This window comes from Eschrichtius robustus, chromosome 3 (assembly GCF_028021215.1).
Source record: "Eschrichtius robustus isolate mEscRob2 chromosome 3, mEscRob2.pri, whole genome shotgun sequence".
Classification (NCBI taxonomy): Eukaryota; Metazoa; Chordata; class Mammalia; order Artiodactyla; family Eschrichtiidae; genus Eschrichtius; species Eschrichtius robustus.
Window position 1 is genome coordinate 59131214 of NC_090826.1, and position 24154 is coordinate 59155367.

At 39.6% G+C, this 24154-nt stretch overlaps 1 protein-coding gene across 2 annotated transcripts in view; it reads right to left on the bottom strand.

The window, feature by feature from the left end:
• WLS (Wnt ligand secretion mediator) overlaps positions 1-24154 on the bottom strand; it is a 106386-nt gene that overhangs the window by 53605 nt on the left and 28627 nt on the right. For both annotated transcript variants that reach the window (XM_068540089.1, XM_068540091.1), the window contains exon 2: positions 15545-15817. In XM_068540089.1, the coding sequence (XP_068396190.1) occupies positions 15545-15817 (273 nt within the window). The remainder of the gene's footprint in view (positions 1-15544; positions 15818-24154) is intronic.

The following is a 24154-nucleotide window of genomic DNA, read 5'->3' on the forward strand; positions in this document are numbered from 1 at the left end:
AGGGCCAGGACTTGTCTTCTTAACATTTTCCTACATCACCTGGATACCTTAAAAGCTAAGAAACTCACTCCATTTTCTAGATAAATGAGCTCTTCCCCCCTGCCCCGCCCTACCATCACCATGTCTAAATCACACTCTGCTAGCCTGAGGCAGGAAAAAAAAAAAAAAAAAAAAGTTATCCAGGAAATTAACATGGATCATTAAGGGAAAGAAACCAGGTGTCTCAAAGGAGTTCACCCTTTCTTTTTTCCTCTCCTCAGTCCCAAAACGTTTTGTTCCCCAGTCTGCCCTGCCCAGGGAGGGGATTATGGTTGGGCTTCAAAAGAAACAAGGGAATGCTTGTGGGCAGGAAGCAGATTCTCTCTGCAGCTCTCCCACAGATCTGTGCTGGCTCTCAGGGCGGCTGCCAGCCAGCTAAATGTCAGATCACTGCACCCCGCATTCCCGAGCCACACCACCTCCATTGCCCCGGTGACTAAGCTGTTTCAACAGCTGTGTCACTGCTGGAGTCGGGCCAGTGTTATTTGCACAGAGTATGTGCTTCGTGCGGCTTAGGTGGGGAATTATTGCACACGGGACTGGGGTGCTATTTGCAGAGCAGGTCCTCCCCTTGATCATCAGCAAGGGCATCCCCTGACCTCTGGGCAGCAACGGGACAATGTTGGGCTGCTGCTCAGGCTTCCGGGAGACGGTTGGACTCATAACACCACAAAGAGGGTGGAGAAGGCGTGTGTGTCTGTGAGACAGAGAGAAGAAGTGTAACCAAAAACCAGGACCCTGGGTTGGGCCCCGAAGACCTCAACGGCCCCTCCCTCAGTAAAAGCCACCAGTACTAAAAGGAGGTTCCTTCTTCTGCCCTTCCTCTCCAGCCGTCTCCCTCAGTCTCTCCTTTGAAAGCCTCTTTCCTTTCATGTAATGTTGGCACCCCCTTCATCTCTGTAGGTCTCTCTATGCACCTCTCCACAAACTTGCCTCTGAATGACACTAGGCCTGGGCAACGTCCCCTTGCGTGCCTTGTGCCCGTGACTCTTGTGTTCCCTCAGCCCCTGGCCTCCCCCTCTCCCACTGCATCGCCTACCGTCGTTTATGTTTATCTCGCTCCTGAAGCAAGCTGAGCCCGTGGACTCTTGTTCGTGCCCTCCCACCCCCTACAGTCTAGCCTCTTGCTCAGCAAGGCAGGCACAGCAGGCATCCCTCACTAACTGCTGAACAAAGCAACCCAACTCCCTTCCAGCGAGGGCTGATGGGACCCAGGCAAAGGCATTGCACTTGTGGCCTTTCTTATCTGTGGGCAGGACCAGTTTCCACTTGTAGTCAATTCTACGCTGCATCCAACCAGGAGCCCTATTAGCCTGCTCTCCCTCCTAAGTTGTTCTCACAACAGCAATCGGGCTACATTTTCTGACATTAAAGAGATCCCAGAATGTGTTTTCTTAACCGTAATTCAAAAAGAGTCATGTACCACAATGTTCATTACAGCTCTGTGTACAATAGCCAGAACATGGAAGCAACCTAAGCGTCCACTGACAGATGAATGGATAAAGAAGATGTGGCACATATATACCATGGAATATTACTCAGCCATACAAAGAAACGAAGCTGAGTTATTTGTGGTCAGGTGGATGGACCTAGAGTCTGTCATACAGAGTGAAGTAAGTCCGAAAGAGAAAAACAAATACCGTATGTTAACACATATATATGGAATCTAAAAAAAAAAAAAAAAGGTTCTGAAGAACCTAGGGGTAGGACACGAATAAAGACGCAGACGTAGAGAATGGACTTGAGGACACGGGGAGGGGGAAGAGTAAGCTGGGACAAACTGAGAGAGTGGCATGTACATATATACACTACCAAAGGTAAAATAGATAGCTAGTGGGAAGCAGCCGCATAGCACAGGGAGATCAGCTCGGTGCTTTGTGACCACCTAGAGGGGCGGCATAGGGAGGGTGGGAGGGAGACGCAAGAGGGAGGAGATATGGGGATGTATGTATATGTATAGCTGATTCACTGTGCTGTAAAGCAGAAACTAACACACCATTGTAAAGCAATACTCCAATAAAGATGTTAAAAAAAATAATAATAAAGGATATTCTAAAGACATAAAAAAATAAAAAATAAATAAAATAAAAATTAAAAAAAGAAATGTGTTTTCTTGTAAAGGAGGTCTTGTATTTTAAAAAGAAATAAAACAATGATTCTCTAAAGCTCACATTTTTGAGTGCCTATTACGTGCAGACATTTTCAGCTGCACATAGATGCCAGCCAGATATAAAAGATCACCTGCAATCTCAAAACGAGGAAACTGGGAAGGAGGCAAACTGTGAACCAGGCCTGCCCACCTCCACCACTCCAGGCCTTTCCTATCATGTCATGAGTTCGGGGACGAGACCTGTTTCTTGCTCTAGAAAAGCCACTAATTAGCTGTACGATTGGAGTAAGTCACTGTACACATTGTATTTTTTCATTAAATACTGAAGTTGAACGTATGATGACTAAGGTCCTTCTAGTTCTAACATCTCATGAATGCAGAAAACTAAACCACTAGCTGCTTAACTGCCTTCTACCTTTGAGGCACTTCGGTAAAAACAAAGAACAGTAAAACAATTCCTGCCCTCAGGGCACTTATAATGGAGTTGGGGCAACCAGGGATAAAAACTTGATTTTGACTAACATGAGTTAAACAGAAACAAATACAAAAATACCAGAGTCCATGGCAGTCCTTGAGAAAAAACAAAGTCATAACTATAAAAGGACAAAAGTGCATTTCAACAATGGTTTCTCTCCCCCCCAAAAAAATACTTTTGTGCTGCTGGCAGGAAAAGCCAGCTACCAGAAGGGATCCCGTCTGTTTCACGGGAAAACTTTGTTTCCGACAAGTTTCGTAAAGGAAAAAGTAGGCTAGAACAAGCTTTTTATTTCCAACCCACCTTTTCTTCGTTCCCATGAATGAGGAGGGGATAAGAATGACAGCAGGCAGCCAGGGAGAAAAATAATATGGCTGGTGGGTCCTGACCTCTTGGATTCCTGCCGACAGAGAAGCCCGAGAGGCAACATTTAATTGTGAAAAAACCAGCCTTGCTTGCCTCTTATCTTTCTCCTCTGTGACTTAAAACCCACAATTACTGGCAACCCCTAGATTCCGAGTCACTCAGCTGGTGGTGGCAGCAATGGCTGTGTCTGTAGCTGAAAAGAAAAAGGGGAGTTCGATTTTACCTGCCTCGGAAGCCAGCCTCATGCGAACACAGCCCTAACCCAGCTTTACGACTTCTCCTATTAAAAAGTTCACAGATGCCCTCCTGTCGGGAAGACCACCATGCGAGAAGTCCAGATGGAAAAAAAAAGAAATTCAATTTCCAGCTGCTGTATAATTCAAAGGACAAGCTATGAGTCTCAAATCCTGAGTTCCACATTTCATTTCAGCCCTAAATATGTGATTTTCAATTCCTTTTCTCAAGGATCAAACTCCAAATTTCTTAGCCCGGTCATCAAGGCAACTCACCGACTGGCCCCTCTATCTTTCAGGAGCTTATCTTTTCTCTCCAATCTAGAATTCTTCTAACAAGTAAATTTACTGTCCTTTGCATACAACACGTCATTTCACAGTATTCCACGGTGGAAAAATATGGGTCTTAGTCCTGCCTTTCTCAGCTGCAAACCAGATGACCTTGGAGAAGTCACATACCTTCTATAATCTCAGTTTGCAGACCTCTAAAAGGTTGTCACCCACGTACCTCCGCTCCCATCTTGACTTATTACTCTATTCCCAAACATTTTAATTTACATATTCATATGTTTACAGTCAAATAAGATTAAATCATCCCTTGTGGACATATTCTCCTAAGGATGCTGAGAATTTCCCATAACTTCTATTTTAGGGTGTTCTCCAATTGCTTAAGTGGTGATCAACATGCAATTTGGCACTCATGGGGTCTACCTATACCATGAAGTTGGAACTCTTACCTTGAGATTCATAAATCTCTAAATTCCACAGACGACCTTCAGGTCTTCTGTTGAAGTATGAATACAAAATATCTGAATGGGGCTTATGCACATTTTTCTCCCAAGGTCAAGGTCCTTGATCCAAAGTTAAGAACCACTGTCCTGAAGTAATGAAAGGCCTCAGGCCATCATCCACCCAGGTCCTTGTTCTGCACATTTGACCCTGCTGCCTCCCTTTCTGGGCTACTATATTCTCTCCAGAACTCACATTTCTTCTCTCTGCTCAAGTCCAAGAATATTAACTCACCTTTACTGAGCATTTACTCTGTACACTTACTATGTAAAAGCCTCACATGTATTTTATTCTAGTTTCATCCTTAAAACAATCCTAATAAGGGTGGTACTACTATTATATCTATTCTATTGATAAAGAAAATGAAGTATAAGGAAGTTCACAAACTTACCAAAAGTGTCATATAATTTGTAAGTGATAGCTCGGGGATTTGGCCCAAAAACTCTGGCTTCCCAGAACAAAATAAGGCTGCCCTTGGATTGTTTCCTTGCCATCAGATAGTAGAGTCACAAATTCCAACATCTCCTTTAAGACTCCACCCTTCAAGACTCAGTTAAAAAACTATCTTCGCAGTTAGTTCATCATTTCCCCTTCTGTGTTCATGGAATATTCTGGGCACTTAGCACTGAACACATTAGTGTGATATTCTTGTTTCTTTCTCTCTGAACTAGACAGTGAGCGCCTAACTCCTTTGAGTACATCTCAAGTATTTACTGTGCCTGGGGCTGTGCTAGGGACCCAAAGATGAACAAGATACAGTCCTTGCCCTCAAAATTCAGTCTTTCAGGATAGAGAGAAGTAAACAAAGAAGGGTCATGATGTTTTTTGAAACTGTATTATGAAGGATAAAGACTTACCTTCATACCTTAATTCCTGAGTAAAAAATGCCAGCACATAGTAGAAGCCCAATAAATAAGCAATAAATGAATGCAGGACATTGGGAAGGGGGCCTCAGAAGCTGGACTGTTAAATTTAAAAGATCTACCATCCCTTTATGAAAACTCTTTGAGGTTATTTATATACTGACTCACCTAAAAACTGTTTCCCGTGTTGGTGTCTATGATACGTTTTTTAATGTCAGACTAAAAATACACTTCCAGTACACCAACCCTGTCTGCCTACCCAAGGACTAGAAATGAACACAAGGTAACACGTAACAAAATAAAAGACAAGAAAACTCATTCATTTCAACACTAAGTTCACCCACTAACAAAGGGGCATCCATCCCCACTCAGCAGCATCTTCTAAAATGGTTACACTTCAGGGTCTTTGAAGTAGCTGATTCACAAAGCTGAAGGGATACTCATGAGATTTTTATAGAGCCAAAGAATCTTAAGTGAGTCATGGACTCTTCAGCAAAAGAGATGTAGAGTGGACGGAACCTTAGGAGTCATCTCGTATGATTTCCCATTCAGATCAGGAAGCCTCTCCAGAGCACTATGGATGGATTCACGCCATAGACTCAGTGGGATCAAGGCGCTAGAGTTCCAAGATTGCTTTCACTTATAACCCCTCTATTTCTCAGCTGGGAAACTTTGGACAAATCATTTAGCTTCTCTCATCCTCAGTTTCCTCTGATTTTATAAGGGAGAAGAACTATTGAGATGATCAAATGAAATAAAAAAGTCTTAATCAGAGATGATTCGCTTGCAAGTAACAGGATTTTATGCACACTAGCTTAAGCAGAAATTAGCTGGAAGGATACAAAATTATCTCAAGAAACTCAGGACACAAAGTGCTGACAAGCTTGAGGAACCAGAACCAGGAAGAGAAAACTGTCAGAGAATGATTCATCATTTGCAGTTGATCATAATTATACCCCATGGTCCTTTGTCTCCACTTTTCTCTTTGCATCTGATTTTCCCAATCTGCCAAACAACTTTTCTCTCCAACATCTCCAACACCTCCTGCCCAGGTAGCCCCCAGGGCTTTTCAGTTTAAATGCCAATGAAGGTGGGCCTAGAAATAGCGAATCCCCATTTGTTATAAGAGAGAATCTGATTGTTCCCCCTTGGGGCAAGGGCCCATCCTAATCCAATCAGCTGTGGCTGGGGGACTGATCATGTGGCCAGGTGCCCACTCAGCAGGCACGGTGGAAGCCCACACTCAGAGAGGAGAGACAGACAAGTTCTGCAGGAAAATGACATGAGGCCAAAGCAAATGGCTGGCAACACAGACACCCCTAGCATTTTTTGCACCCCTAGTACAAAAGTACTTTGTAAAGAAATCACCACCAAATGCAAGTTATCACTTGGGGTCATCATTATGATTCCCTCCTCAACCAGCTTCTGGTTGATTACTACCAATGACAGGCTGCTCACTACTTGAAGAGACAGTCTTTTCATTGCTGAACAACTTCAACTATTAAAACTCTTTTCTATGTTGACAGTAACTTTTTAGAAAATACTAAATTTAAATGTTTACGATCTTCCCCCAACCCTTACCTTTAGAGAACACATAATCTTGCTTGTTAGGTCAGGCCTGGGCTTTCCTTTGTGGTCATAATATGAATAACCAGTAAGGCAGGAAAGATAGATTCATTGGACAATTACTTTAGGAAACAACCTAAACCAGAACAATTAAAAAACCAGAACCTCTTCTTCCTTTTTAAAGAATTACTACTACCTCTCCTACTAATACCATTAGCACTAACTTACTAAAGCAAAAGAGGAACCGGAACCATTTCTAGCATCAGTGTGTAGACAGTAGGTAGATGTTGAAGAAAGTGGTTTTTTCCATTGTAGAATCCCTGGCACTTTTGCAAGTAGAATTCTGCTTTGCTTAACAAAGGATTTTCTTTCCCCATCTAACTTTCTTTTGCTTTGAAAAGCATCATCCAGAAAATAATTTTACTTCATATTTTCTTAGGTTACCCAAAATAAAGGTATGATTCCCCATAAAATAACCTCATATTAGCTATGTGGTGATTGACTGGCATTTAAATATTGACAAAAATACCCCAAATTAGAAGAGGAGGTAAAAGCACAAAAACACCTTATATATAGTGGAACGCCAACAAGGAATCTGCTGCTGCTGGTGGCTTTGCTGTTCCCATTTTTCATTTATGTCACCAGGCTTTTATTTTAGTAACCAGGATATACTTGTTACGGATGCAAAGAGAATCTCCTCATTTATATTCTAAACTCAGAGCAGGAAATGAGACACGTGGGTGATCTGCAGCTGTGGCACTATAAACAGGACCAGCCTACCTCCTAGTCTAGATTCTAGACTGCACTACATTTCCTGAACTTGGGAGATTTAAAAAAAAAAAACATAGAGAATACACCATTTTAGAAAGACCAGCACAACTTCTGTCCAAGAATCTTAGAGGCCGCTGTTTGGTAGAAGGCTCACTGCCCTGTATATGGGTAGCTACTTGTTGCTAGGTACCATCCACCTGCCTACATGGCTGATATACACCAGGAGATCCTGCTCTGTCTCCAGCCAGCTGTGCTACAGTGCACAAGTGTTGTAGGGTTTCCTCATCTAGTAAACTAAAGGACTAGTCCTTTAACATTTTTGGGCCAAACACCCATTTGAAAACCTGACAAAAGCCACAAACCCTTTTACTCCCAAAATGCACATAAGTAAATATGACTAAAATTTCACACAGTATCAGGGGCTCATGTGGCCCTTGAACCCTACCCATAGACTCCTGGTTGAAGATAATTAGACCAGCAGCACTCTCACCAATCTTCCAGCGCTCAGAGTCTGCAATCACACAGTGGATGTTTAGTAACAATTACTGCAGATTATTCAACACCACAGATGAGTGTTTTGCTAAGACTAAAGACCAATCCAAAACGATCTAGCTTCCAATGTTAAATTGACTGGTAAGTCAATGAATGGAAGGAAGTGGGAGGGACTGGATACAGCAAACTCTAAACATTAATAAAAAATCTTGGGAAGGTTTTGAAAGAGCCCAACTCTGTTTCTCAACTGGATTTTTTCATTTGGAAATACATAACACAAAACCATTGAGCCAGATATAGAGATCCAGACAGCTTTATAGTGATGCTGTCCAAGTCACGTGCTTACACCCATCACACCCAAATAAAACAACGCCAAAGGTTCCCACGCTCCTGCCAATATAAACACGTTCACAATGGTTAATTCCAAAGTTGTGCCTGAAGATTCCCGCACAGGGAAAGATAATCCATCAATGAGAGTAAACAAACATGATGTCCTTAATATTCACTATCCTGGGTTAATCAACAAAACATGGTCTTCTCCCATGATTTTAGTTTCTTTCTGTTTCAAGTCAGTAGATAAGACTGAGTCATGCTTGTAAGTTCTAGGTTCTAGCCTTGGTTTGAAGGGGAAACATGACTCCATAAGAAAAAGGACTGGCCATGTAAATCCATCTCAAATAGTGACAACCTCTTTACCTTTACCCACCACGTCAAACCCCACTCCATTTAGGTCTGCCACATCTTTCTGGTGTGTTTTGAGCTTTTTCAGCTTATCTTCTTTTAAGGGGGAGGGGAGAGAGGAGAGGAAAATTTTGAGGTTTTTAATTCTGCTCACTTTGACTCTGGGGCAGGTAAAGAAATTTAAAAGGTAACTTAAAAAATCTTGGTGTCACCAGCCTGTAATAACAACTGTCCAATCAGAAATGTTTCTTATAAATAGAGACAGTAACATGGTCATGAATCAAAGAAGGTCTCTTTTAGGGGAGGTGGGGGAATGGGAGTGGGAGGGTAGAATTAGATTTCTTCTCAGTGACTTACTTCAATATAGTTTGTTAAAGAGGATTATCTGATGAAGCATGGAATTCCAGTTATGTGAATACCATATTACCAATGGTCTGTTCCATCACAGCAGTTGTAGTTTTATGGTGTACAGAATCCTCTGCCCCATTAAGCTCTCTTTGTGGACTCTTCCCAAGAAGCATCTCAAAATATAATAGAATTAAGAACTATGACTCTTGCTGATGGTCAACAATAAGATCACAAAAGGATTCCGTCTTTCTTCCTTCTATAAATTCGCCCCTAATCATTTTAGATAACATGACAGTTTACTTTTTACAGTCAGCAGATTGTTCCTTTATTCTAATTGTCTTCATGTGGTGTCTAACTAACATTCTATAATAGATACACAAATGGAAGCACACAATCATTTCATAAAAAGTTAGGCAATTTCCTCCCAGGACACTCAGCCATCTAACTTGAAAAATGACTGGGCAATAATATCATTCTACTTTTTTTTTTTTACTAGAAATGTTTTACAGAAATGTTTTCAGTTTGAGAAAAGAAAAATCACTTGTTATATAAATAAATCCATCGTTACATGTAGTCATTTGCAAGAATGAAACAAGCAAGTAAGACAATACTCAATTATAGCGTACAGCACGGGGTTCGAGGCAAAACATAATGACTTCATTACCTAAGAACAGAATAAACGCTCTGGCTTTCCCCATCCCACACCATTTATCAGTATTTCTTCAGCCTAAGGGATTTTTAGACCCCTGAAATCCTAGATTTACTACTCAAGACAGATCAATCCATCTTGAGGCTTTCTGCCAAAGAATTTCAGTGCTTCTATTTCAACAGTAGATTTGAAAGCTGGGTAGAGACATGTCAAAAAAACCCTCCTTCTTTGATCTCTCCACCCAAGTTCCTCAAAAGACGCCCCATGGAGAGTCTGAGGTTATCCTAAGTATGTGACTTGCAGTTGTAATCAGTAGAGCGACATTCCATTACAAGTGGGTACCATTTTAGCCAACCCAAACCTGTATTTCACAAATACATACATAAATTAAGTGACTGATAAAACACTTTAAAAAGAATGACATACACCCACTCTAGAGGATATTTTCAAATAACAGAATTTGCTGTTACAGAACAATCTAAGCCCATCGCATAGATAAGCATTCATTTTTCTCAATGATCAACCATCCAGACACCAGATGTTTAGGTTGACTTTTTTCTGACACTTTTTAGTCCACTCACACTCCCTCCATTTTCTAACTCTCCAGAGCAAAAACTGAAGTTCTCTCTTTCAATTCTATAGAAGCACCACGTTTGTGCCCTGACAAACACGTTACTTCAATGCCTCTGAAATGTTTAGGTAAAAGTCAGCGGTGACCCAAACACAGATTTCAACAGACAGGTCTTCTCAGAATTTGTACAGTCATCCCTCGTTATCCAAGGGGATTGTTTCCAGGACCACCCTCCACCCCCAACCCTCAGCAAATACCAAAATCTATGGATGCTCAAGTCACCTATACAAAGTACCATAGTACAGTAGGCCCTCGGTATCCAAGGATGAGATACGGAGGGCCACCTGTAATTGGCATTTACTGAAAAGTCCACTTTCTAAGCATCTAGAACTAGATTCTATTCAACTGGCTTTCCCTTCCCAGATCCTGCAGACTATAGTTTTAAAACTATCACCATTTACAAGTTGAACTGGCTACTACTTTTCATACTTATTATTGAATGACAACTGTAGGTTTTTTAAATGTTTATGTTTAAAAAATGAGAGTAGGGATTCTGTTTAGAATTGCTTTTTCAAGTATGGATTACTCTTATTGAATAATAAACATGGAATATCATCTTTCTCAACAATCAAATAAAATATACACATTCTCTAAACACTTTTATTACTATAAATTACCCTATAATATCATCATTTCCCTCCGAAAAACATCAGTCTGATGAAATCTTGAAGTTGATGAAACAATGACCAGTTTTTAAAGTGAATGTCAATGCTTATTCAGTTTCTGACGGATTGTGAAGATCTCAAATCCTAGCCAAAATCTGTATCATCTTAAATTGAAAGTTTAAAAGGAATAAACAGGGCTTCCCTGGTGGCGCAGTGGTTAAGAATCCGCCTGCCAATGCAGGGGACACGGGTTCGAGCCCTGGTCCGGGAAGATCCCACATGCCGCGGAGCAACTAAGCCCCGTGCGCCACATCTACTGAGCCTGCGCACTAGAGCCCGTGAGCCACAACTACTGAGCCCACATGCCACAACTACTGAGCCCACACGCCTACAGCTGGTGCTCTACAAGAGAAGACACCGCAATGAGAAGCCTGCACACCGCAATGAAGAGTAGCCCCCGCTTGCCGCAACTAGAGAAAGCCCGCGCGAAGCAACGAAGACCCAACTCACCCAAAATAAATAAGTTTTTAAAATAAATAAATAAATTTAAAAATGGAATAAAATTTAGCACCAAATGACTGTCCTTTAAAATATATAGTCCTTAGATTATTTTATCTGCTCAAAGACCCTTCAAAGATACATGAAAACTCTGAATACATATATATATATATATATATATATATATATATATATATACACACACATATATATATATAATCCTAACTTTAATTTCATAGTCCAAATGTGAAATCTCTTATTACTTGAAATCTGAAACTCATTTCACAGACTGTCTAGGAAAGTTTAAAGAAAAAACAGGATTGGTCCTGACTTTTCCTTCCATTTGAGGTAATATTGCTAGAGCTGAATCTCTGATAAACAGAAAGCCATCCACATATAACAGGATCTTGTTCACCACACTTATCTTTTTTCTTCTGCCCCATCTCTTGCTGTCAGAAAGGCATCCAAACAATGATAAAATATAAAAAGTGAACTAGCAGTTGCACATACTCTTTAATATAAGGATCAGGGGAAAACCCAGACCTGCCATGTCTTATAAATATTATTATAATTAAAATATATGTATGTGTGTATATGTCTATATCAATCAACAAAGACATACCATTCCTCTTTAATCAATGCCCTCCTTAGTGCCCATAAGCAAAAGGTAAGGAGAATACATTTAAGGAAAAAATATTCTCATAAACCCAAAATGTAACATTTTCATATTAAAGTCAACAGCCCCCACCCAGAGCTACTGCTCAAAATAAGCATTTTTTGATCTGGTTTTCTTGATGACTCTATGGTTTCAGTTATTTTATACATTTATTGAAGGAACTGTTAGCTGTTCATCTTGTTAAATTTTTAGTGTGGGGGGCTTCCCTGGTGGCGCAGTGGTTAAGAATCTGCCTACCAATGCAGGGGACACGGGTTCGATCCCTGGTCCGGGAAGATCCCACATGCCACGGAGCAACTAAGCCTGTGTGCCACAAGTACTGAGCCCACACGTCGCAACTACTGAAGCCCGCACACCTAGAGCCCCTGCTCCACAACAAGAGAAGCCACCGCAATGAGAAGCCAGTGCACCGCAACGAAGAGTAGCCCCCGCTCGGAAAAAAATTTTTTAGTGTGCCCCTATTAAGTGCAGACCCTCACGTTATAAGAAATTAAAGTATGTTTCTAAGATAAAGAATCTTTAGTCCACTCTTTTTCTAGATGAAGATAAAATATATTTTGGAACCTGAAGATGTACTTGGGAAAAAAAACCGTAAGATGCATTCACATTTCATTTACATATAGCAATGTTTTAGTTAAAGCCTTACCAACATAGGCATTTTTGATATTTAGAATTAATATTTGATGGGAAGCAATTCATCTGTGAAGTTATTAAGATATGTAATAGGTTCTGACCACCAATAAGGATGGGGCGTGAAATTTCCCACACATCCAACAATTCTGACGCCAGCAGGGTGTCCTACAATTCAACTTAATTCTGACACTATCTACCCAGAGATATCATCAGATCCCACAGGTTAAGGGCTCAGTCGCACAAAACTGCCCCTCTCTTCAGATGCTAATCACAAGCCCAGGTTGTTACCTGCGCTTCTGACCTACTGGCTACAGACTGGAGGATACCACGATCCCCTCCTTAGACTTCAGATGCCAGCCGCCAAGTCCAGGTTGTTACCTGTACTTCTAACCTAGTAGCTACGAATCAGAGGTTCCCACGACCCCCTTCTCAGGTTTGATTAATTTGCTAGAGCTGCTCACAGAACTCAGAAACCCATTTATTCACTAGATTATAGGTTTATTACAAAAGATATTAAAGTAGATACAAATCAACGTCCAGATACATAGGGCAAGATCCCTAACAAAGGAGCTTCTGTCCTCATGGAGTTTGGGTTCCAGTATGGTGCCACGTGGAAGCATTCTGATTCCCCAACCTGGAAGCTCTCCTTCTGGGTTTTTATGGAGGCTTCATCGTATAGGCTTGATTGATCAACTCATTGGTCCTCAATGATCTCCATTTCCCGATATTCATGCCCTATATAATCTCCCTCAAGTGTGGGCTGGACTTACTTGTTCACTTCTAACCAGTAGAATACAGTAGAAGAGATGAGATGTCACTTCTAAGACTGAGTGGCTTCTGTCTTAGGCACCTGAGTTTTCTCTCTCTCTCTCTCTCATCTCTTTCTCTCTCTCTCTCTCTCTCTCTGCCTCTCTCTCATCACTAGCCCTTACTGGGGGATGGGGGGGACCTATTGTAAGACAGCTCCATGGCAAGGCCCATGTGGTGATGGAACAAGGCCTACCAACGACCACACGAGTGACCACATGAAGCAGATCTCCCCCAGTCGAGCCTTCAAGCCTTCTCATGAGACTGCAGACCAGACCAACAGCTTGACTGCCACCTCAAAAGAGAAGCTCAGCCAGAGATTCCCAAGTTAAGCTGTACCCAGATCCCTGACCCAGAGAAATAGGGAGATAATACATGCTTATTGATTTATGCTGCTAAATTTCAGGATAATTTGTTATACCCAGCACTAATACAGTCAATACAGAACAATTATTTAATTTCTATTACAGGGTAAATCATTTCCTTTATACTTGGAGCTAGGAGTCTGGGAACATTATTCCTGAAATACACAACAGGCAACCAGATAACAGAGTACTCTGTCCTTGACCTTCACACCAAAACATAAATAAGCCAGTTAATCTACCCATGTCAGCCTACCATGGCTCCTGTAACTGTTGTAATTCTCCTTTTCTTGAATACCATTCTTAGAATTAGGAATATGAAAACCCAAACCTCAAGATATATACATTAGTTTTAGTCTCAGTTTTTAACCTCATAGCAAAGTTTCCTTCCCGAATCTCACACATTATATGGCATATTCCTCTCTTTATAGCACTTATCTTTCCTTATGGTATGTTTAAGTATCTTTCTCCCAACCACTTCTTCCCTAGTGCTTTGATCAATCTTGTATCTTCAGTACCTACTGCTTAACACATGGTTGAGACTTAATAAAGCTTGAATGAACAAATATGTTAACGCAAGCAATGAATGAGTAAGCAAGTCAACAGGCAAGAGAATAGGGATGTGGGAAGTGCCCATCAGCCATTACTTCTATCTAAAGTGCTCTTCCACTTGCACCCACCCTCATCCCAACTCCTTGTCAGGGTTTTCACTATTTAACACTCGCCTCAAAGATGTGTCTGCTCACCTCTACACACACACACACACACACACACACGTGTGTGTGTGCGCACCAGGGCAGCCTTCCCTTTCTCTGCTCTGAAGCCTTTTCTTTATGCTCCCACAGCTCCTGGGTATACCTTGGTCACAGCACCTAGCACACTATACTGTAATGACTGGTTATTTGCCTTTCATTTCCACTTAACTATAAGCCCCTTGAAGGACAGTGTCTTCACATGCAACCACATGTCCAGCCATCAATTTGGTATGTGGCCGTAGTGGGTACTCAAAAACAGTTTGAAATAATGGGTAAGAGACTGAAGGAATTAGGGGTAGGGTGGAAACTCTACATTCTGAAAAATTATCTTAGCATAATCTGTTCCAGATAAAATGTCAATCAGGCATATATACTGCTCCAACTCCTAAACAGAGTAAAATCAATATGATTGTGTATCAAGATAATTGTTGATACAGGAAAATTAGAATTAGAAAAAGTGCTTTAATCCATGGACAGGCCCTAGGCAGAGCTGTCTTCAAGACACCTTTTTCTCTTTCACTCTCACCCCGATCCTGCTTCAGTAAAAAATGTTCTCTTCCCTCTCAATTTTCAGATTCCCTATACTGTCCTCAGATGCCACAAGTGGATCTTCCTCTCCAAAATAACCCAATAATCTCCTCACAAAATGTTTATATGCCTCATGCCCTCGGAGTCTTGAATCACAATTGAGTAAGCTAGAAAAATAACCCGGTTTGTGGGAAAATGGGTGCTCGTGGGTTGGTGTTCCCATTTTGACAGGTATATTTTTCTAAGGCAATGGTTTCACTCAAAGCCCAGCCAGAAAAGACATTTGGAAAGATGGGACCTTTCAGAAACCCTCAAATCACTCCACTAGGATGAGCTCCCTCTCGGCACTAGAGAGGTGATGAAACTTGGTTAGGGCAGGGCTCTGGCTGCCTGACTTTGAATTCCAGCTCCTCCACTCTCTAGCCTTCTGACTTTGGGCAGTCTCACTGATGCCTGAGTTTTCTATGTGTAAAATGAAATAAGACTTACCTCTAGGAATTAAATGGGTTAATTCAGGTAGAGTACTCAGAATAGTGTCTAGTAAGTAGAAAGCAGTCGATAATTGTCACTAGTAATACTATTATTTTACTGTTATTATAACTGGCTCTGAAAAGCCTGAAGAGAGAAATTCTCCAGGATAGGAGAGGGATGGGGAGAAAGCACTTACTGATTTGGTTGTTCAGCTTGAATGCAATGTCCAGCTGCAGGATAAACAGCATGAACTGGAACCAAGGACTCATCTCCATGGAGGGGAGGGGAATGTGAACAGAAAACACAATGTCATTGGCTTCGATTTCCCTTGGAATCGCTTCCTCAATGTCTCGGATCTTGTCACACTGGTTGGGTCCCCAAGGCATTAACCATTTTGTCTTGTGATGGTTTTTACGGACATCCACACATTTCACTGACATGTAGGACACTGCCGTTGTGGGTCCTGGAGCTGAAAAGAGAATATTTTCCTGTTTTAGAAGAATCATCCACGCAAGTGCCTATTTCTGTCTAATATTCTTTCCACTACTGTCCTCTCTCCATTTTTCACACCACCTTCCATAACTTGAGGTCATTAATACCAAGAGATCTCCCAGATCCAGGTGAGGATCCTTCAGTGACCTCCAGAGGCATCAAAAAGCATCCCCAAGAGCCTTCCCACTGTTCTCAGTGACTGTTATTTATTGAAAGAATACATTTGTTCTCTTCAGTTTTGTTCAGTTACCTCCTCATTCCAAACAAATGTCACAAAAATCAACTGTGCTTCACTTTCCACCTGCCTGAGGGCTTGGAGACCTCTGGGGCTTCACAGAACACAGTGTCTGAAGTCAGAAGACCTGGGTCTGAAGCCTGGTTGAATGACTTACTCTCAGATAATTTTGGGTAAATTGGTTAAATCTATACTAGCTTCAGGATCCTCATCTGAGAAATAAGATGGTTGGCTTCTAAAATTCAACCAAGACGGCTGGTTTCTAAGATTCTTCTTAACTCTGAAATTCTACAACACTGCTTTTGATTGAGAGAAAGAATTTTTCTGACTTTGGGCCCCCATCTAATGTACCTATCAGAGGATGGAACCCAAACACTGACTGACACTTCAAGGGTATACTAAAATACGATACATGCATTTCAAGAGGGATCATCAAATTTGAAATATATAACATTAACAACACAATTTTGTGATTATAAAATGGTCACATAATTATAACAGAAAATTTGCAAAATACAGAAATGCTGAAGTTCAAAACAACATTTACCCAAAATCCCACTAAAGAGAAGTAACCACTGTTGGAAAAATATCAAAGTATTATCTGTCTTTTCTATGAGTGTGTAACTAGATACAAATTTATACAGGAATTAATTTGTATAACTTTAAAATACATACTAATATTAACACACATATTGTTACAAAATAGGGTCATACCTATTTGTAGCTTCTTTTTAATCACTTAGCAAAGTAGAGTAGAACAGTGGTAAATAAAACAAGCTGTGAAGCCAACTTGCCTGGCTCTCTCATTTCTGGATGTGTCACCATGAATCCAAGCTAGCAAAGTTTGGGGTGAATTTCTAAACCTGTCTGTGTATTAGTGTTGTTATCTCTTAAATGGCAACAATAATAGCTTGAATGCCGTATCCAGCTGTAGGATAAACAGCATGAACTGGAACCAAGGACTCATCTCCATGGAGGGGAGGGGACTGTGGACAGAAGACACAATGTCATTGGCTTCGATTTCCCTTGGAATCACTTCCTCGATGTCTCAGATCTTGTCACACTCTCTGAGTCGTATACATTAAACAAATTAACATATGAAAAGTATTCAGAACAGTGCTTGAAAGTACATGAAAAAATATAAAATTAATTTTAGCTATCATATTACAAATATTTTCTGTACAATTAAAATTTTTCAACTAGTGGTTGCAAAGTAATCACACGATACACCCTTTTAATTTACCTATAACCCCCCACCCCTTGTTTTGTAAAGGTTGTCTATAAATAAGAATAATTCTTTGCCTAATATGTTTTGTTAGTGATTTACCTCAACTTTTCCCTCTGCTGTCTCAATTTGTTTACGGCATATTTTAATACAGAGAAATCCCAGATTTCATATACAATCACACTTTTATGTTTTTCCCATTCTTCTGTGTATAGAAAGACTTTCTAATCTCCAAATTCAATAAACTTTTACCTTCTAGTCATCTTTAACAATTTCATTTTTTAAATATTTAAATAGTTGATCCACCTGGAATTTATTTTGTTATAAGGGATGAGGTGAGAATCTAGTTTCATTTTTCTAAATATTTAAATTATTCTTTACTGAACAAACTCTCCTTTTTTGTTGCTTTATGACATCACCTTTATCTTATGTATACAAATAGGTATTTCTGGACAATCTAGTCTATTTCCATGTATTGGACTGTAAATTCATGGCCCAACACAACATGGTTTTAAGTCACGTAAACTGATGGTTTATATCAATATCTGATAGAGTAAAACCCCTCCCCCATGCCATTTCATGTTTATATTTTTTGCGGGGATCTGACTGAAATTACATTACGTCTATAAATGAATGTGGACAGAGTCGGCATCCTTTCCTGACATTTAGTTTTCCCACCCAAGAACAGTGATCACTTCTCCATTAACTGCAGTCCATTTTAATATCTCTTTGAAAATTTTCATAGTTTTCTTCATGTAGATCCTTCTTCTACAATATATTCTTAAATCTATTTATAAAACTTTTCTCTGAAAGTAGTGGAAGGAAAACATAAATCTGGTTTATGTGCACGGTTTAAATATGTTTAATTTTGTACATATGATACTTGACATACAGTGCTTTCAGACCCTTTATGAACAGAAATCATCTCTTACTTGACAGAGATCAAATAGCAGCTAGAGGAATATGTAAAGCAAGAGGAAAAGTCACTTATGATACAAGAGTGTGTATTATTAATACTTTGCCCTACTTCTAGTGCTCAAATACACATTTTTCTATCCCTAAATATCAATCCTAACAGTAAATTTTGAGTAGTAAAACGTTATGTTCCCAGAAAGTTGGGACGGTGCCTACTAAAACTTACCAGAGAACACAGCACTGCTAAACTCTAGCTGAAAGTTCTTCAATGCAGTATCCTCAATACCACAACACAGAGCCACCACTAATCCATGCCAGGGAAGTTTTTCTTTAAAACTCAAAACTGTATCATGAATACATTTTACACCTAATCCATCTAAAATCAGACATCTCACTTATTATTAGAAATATGAACCAATCAAACTTTGGTTATCCTGACTCTGCTAAATAGCCCACCAACATTACAAAGACCAAATGGCACATTTAACTAAACTTCTTTTAATGTGGTTGGAGAATAAACAGGGAGACAAAAGTCATGAATTCTATTTTTGGCTAACATACTCAAACTGACTATTTGCTGCAGAAAATAGTTACTACATTTTAAAACTTCTATTCTTCCAAAATGAACCTAACCTTTTTTCATTTCTTTATTTTTCCCTTTTGAAAAACAAGTCTCTCCCTCCTTAGACCAAAATGAAAAATAACTATCTGAGTTCCTAGTTAACCTCCAAAACCACATTCCAAACTTAATAACAGAGAAGCTGAACACTTTACAGGCACAAAGGCTGCATTTTTAATGGACACGGTGAACGCCTGCCTTTGTAGCAGCCTGAATTATTTTCATTCTTTCATTAGTCTAATGTTTCTTACATAAAGAAAAAAATCCCAGGAATACTAATATTTTCATAAATATCATGGCAATGAACGTGGGAAGCCGCAAGTGCATCTCAAGCTATACTATAAGAATCACAAGTATTTTTCTTCACTTGAATAAATCTAGTCTAAAAAACCTTTTGTATAACTTTAAAAACCTGAAGATAATTCAACATTTTCCATTTCTAATAGTGCTCAAAAGGCGAAACCCTTGTATCATTTGAGAAAGTAAACAGACATTCTGATATTCAAACATGGACAGTTAATGTTCCCTGAATATGTTTACAGTTCAAGACAACTTCCTACTCCAGCTAAAAGTGAATTTCCAGGTGTTTCTTATGTAGAAAGCATATCAAAGTAAGCCAAAAACAAAGTCTATAACTCTTAGCTGATTGCCTACTATAGAAGGTGTTTTCATCAGCTATAGCCAACAATGTGACTACGTAGATCACAAAGCAGTGTCTAAAATCAAAAGAACTTTGATTTCTGTCTTTAAATTTTTAAAAAGTGTGAGGGATTATATTGTAAGAGAAAAGAATGAAATGGGAGAAGCTGAAATTATCTGTAACCTTTGAACAAGCCACAGTCAACTAACCAACAGTTATACATAAGGAAGGCCTCAGTCACCAGCGTGGTTCTAGGGATTAATAGTTTGTGTACTTAAGAAGGAACTAGATGGATTCAGGTCAACAAACTGAGTCATGTTTGCTCAGGTGAAAGCTAAAAATAACCACTCCTCAGTATTCCTAGGATAGTAATGTAATATCACCCAGCTGCTTCGGCACATATTATAAATGTCTCCTCTACCCATTCGTAAGACTTAGTTGAAAACAAGTGGCCCAAAACTACTTCTACATCAGTACAATTTCATAGACAGAGCAGTTTGGCCCAAAATGAATATGCCCAGGCACTATGGACTGGTTAGTTTATGGTAGGTTAACACAACTTTTGGAGTAGACACAGAAGTTATAAAACACAAGCTACTCTTTGAAAATACCACCCCATTTTGAGGCCAGTTCTCTACCGTGTCAAACATCGGCCATTTTTTTCCCTTTTTTTATCTGTATTTCAACACAGTATTTTTGGCCTCCGTCTCTCCACAATAGCAGAGAACTGTGAAATCTGACACTACACAACATTTAAAGTGATGTGAAATCAATAAGACTTCTAATTCGAGGCTGTGAAAAACTGCACAAACACAACGTGAAGCCTCTTTAAAAATTCAGTGACCCTTCAGTGACATACATCACTAAGGCTCATACTGCATTCACCAAAAATGTCTTGAATACCTACTATGCACAAAGCACTGTTAGGTGCTTGAGGGAACCTAACAGACACCAGCCACGTGGAATGTAAAAATAATGGGGAAAACAGACAATACATAAATAATTACAGGAAAAAGTAATTATAGCTGTGGTAATACTATATTTACCGTGACATTACCTGAGAAAGGGCCATAGTCAGATATTTGAAAGGCAGGAGAAATGAATTCACTAGAATGAGGCAAAAATTCCAGTCATCATTACAATGCAACCTTGAATAAAAATGTAAGTGAACAATGACTAAACCTGTACTTCTTTTGGAAGAATATTCATTGACTCCAGTCAGCTTCCTGTTATGGCATCTCAAATGGCTGTCCAGTTTACAAATTACTATCTGGCCAACCACTACCGCTATCATGCTCAAAGTTGAGTCAACATCAAATCATTAGCCCCTACTCCCGCCAGAACCTTTAATTAGAGAGTTGGACAGAGACACAAGACTTGGTTGCCTCCTAGAAAAGTTAAAATAAAATTACAACAACATGCTGACATGACACATGGTCTCCGTTTAAGCCAACACAGACTATTTATTTCTTTGCTTTATTACAAGTAAAGAAGACTCCTGTAGCAGTTATCTAGGAGTATTACTATTATGCGGGCACTGTGCAACCTAAAGATAGAGACAAATGACAGTCCCAGACCCTGAGTTGCTCACAGTCGAGTGTGGGAGGGTGAGAAGTTGGCAGAGAAGTCCATCCTGATTGAAACGTGCCCTTACAGATGTTGCACGGGAGGCATTATTCGTGAAGGGGGCTGGGAGAGCTGCCTGCCCGAGGCCTGGACTTAGACTTCAAAGAGAGCAGGTGTTAGTTAGCCAGGTGGAAAAGGGGACAGGAGCAGGGAAGGCACTGAAGAAGAACATGTGCTGGGTCAGAGGCTATCTAGAAAACCACAATACAGTCGTCCCTCTGTATCGGTGCAGGATTGCTTCCACGGCCCCTATGGATACCAGATTCTGAGGATGCTCAACTCCCTTCTATAAAATGGCACAATATAGTCAGCCCTCCTGATCAGCAGATCGATCCCTGGCTGGTTGATCTGAGGATACCGAAGGCCAATTGTACAGTCTGTGTTTGAGCATCAAATTTAAGAAGAGATCATTTACTAGGTGAAAATGCTGCACAGTCCTAGCCTTGTTACAGCCCTTTGCTTTCTCTACCAGGGGTCTAGTTCTCTAGGGGCCTTGGCTTTTGTTCCCAACAGGCTCAGCTTCACTTTGTACAGCGACATGAAGAGACCCACAGATAACAAAGAACTTTTATTTGGGGGAATCTTTCCTTCTAAGACACTGTTGGCACCTTATAGGTAGCCACAAGGCCAGACATGAGCAACACGGTGCCCCGGAAGGACGGGAGAAGGCAATGGGGTCTCCAAAGAGCCTGTGCAATCTCCATTTTCAGCATAGCCTTCACCTAAATGAGAGGAAGACTGTCTTCCTTGCAACCGAAATGTTATTTCAGGATTAATGTGCTTTGGGCTCCAAGGGGAAGGAATGTGGAAAACAGACCAATTAAAAGGGTAATTCATGTTTACAAGCATTAATAACCAGAACCTCTCTAATTGAAAAAGTAACGATTTTAATTAAAAAGTCAAACATTTCAGAAATATTTTAGAGAATTTTATTTTTATAATAGCATCTTAGCTAACAAAAATGAAAAAACAAAACTATACACACTGATTTAAAAACACAATCATTGGGCTTCCCTGGTGGCGCAGTGGTTGGGAATCTGTCTGCCAATGCAGGCGACACGGGTTCGAGCCCTGGTCTGGGAAGATACCACATGCCGCGGAGCAACCGGGCCCGTGAGCCACAATTACTGAGCCTGCACGTCTGGAGCCTGTGCTCTGCAACAAAAGAGGCCGCGATAGTGAGAGGCCTGCGCACCGTGATGAAGAGTGGCCCCCGCTTGCCACAACTAGAGAAAGCCCTCGCACAGAAACAAAGACCCAACACAGCCAAAAATAAATAAATTAATTAATTTAAAAAAAAAATTGAAAAAAGATTATTTCTAAAAAAAAAAAAAAAAAACAATCATTTCACGATGTATGTAAGTCAAATCATTATCCTGTACCCCTTAAACTTATACAGTGCTGTATGTCAACTATATCTCAATAAAACTGGAAGAAAAACATTTTTAAAAAATAAAAACACACCCTTACAATTAATGAAATGAAACAAAGCTGAGTAGACTCCCATTAATTATATGATCTAATAATGAATATATAATAACGGACAGAATAACCCAACCAGTATAAGACTGTCCCTAGAAAAAAATGCTGTAACAGTACTTATTCAAAATTTGTTTTAATGTCAAACATAAATGAATAGTTAGATCTGTAAATTAACATCTTGAAAGTTAAATCACTTGCTTCCTGTCTTCATAGATTTTATGGTCTGGGAAATCTTTGCTGTCTGATTTGATCCCATTTAACTATAAGATTTCTACACATTTTGTACCCTACTGTATTCCAGGAAAATTGTTTTAATTGTCTGAATGAAAGAAATTGTATTAATACTTCATATAAAAGTTTACAAAATATCCAAGCTGTAAGCAACTATCCCTGAGACCAGGTCATTTTCTCTTCTGGAATGAAATGTGATATATAATGTTATAAATTTGGGGACTTAACATTTAAATCTGGAGAAATTTTTAAACTGTTATGAAATATATGCAATAAGTCTGATCCAGGTAAACTATAGAGCTGTTTAAACAAAGTACATTATTTATATTCTTACAATTATTTACTTTCTTGAAAGTGTTATTTTTCTTTGTTGTAGAAAATGGTGCACTTGTATAAGAGTTCATTACTCTTATTTTTGATTATTTTGCTTTTGCTAATTAATAAAAATTTAAGGTGTTATTTCCTTTAATTTCATTCCTATTTCTTAAAATAACTTATTAAGCTGTTTATATAGGTGTAAAAAATATGTGACAGAATTATATTTAGAAGAGAGACGTATTAAAATATTAAAGTGAAAATAAATAAATAAATAAATAAAAACACAGACAATTGCTAGCAGATACTTTCTACTGACTCAAGAGGGAGGTTGATTTAACTCTTGAAATCTGGTCTTACTTCAAAATCTGCTGTCATGATCTCCGACCTGTATAAACATGAATAATTGGTTTATTTATTTTTTACAATTTAATTTGTTTATTTGTTCTCTACCTTGTTCCCTAAAAGATTTTGGATACTAGGAAGTGAATATTAGACTTTATTTTTTAAAAAGAGTTGAGGCTGATTTAAAAGCATGGAATTAATGTTTGGGGCACTAAGAATTACTTGGCCTATGTCTGTATCTATGAAAGTAGAGAATAAAAGCAATAGCTGGATAATGTAAGCCCCACAGTTTTCACCTGAACTACAGGGCTAAATGGCTCAATATCCATTTCACTTTGTAATATAAAGAAAACATCCATTGCCTGGCTATGAACGGTATGTATAAGATGTTCATCATGGATGGTATGTATAAGATGTTCATAAAAGATTATATACTCAAATTGGTTCTAAGCTTTGCCTATCTGAATATCTACGCTTGCCTAAATGAGAATTTATATGAAATGCATTGGGCCTTTAAGGCCCTTGGACAATTCCAGGGTTTGCTTAGAAATTTTTGATTCCCTCCCAAGGAAGGGCATGGGGAAAAGAGGGGCAGAGGAACATAGGTGGCCACAGAAACCAAGGAGACCAGATGAATACCTGTTATTTATACAACTACAAGTTTTATTCAAACCACCCCCC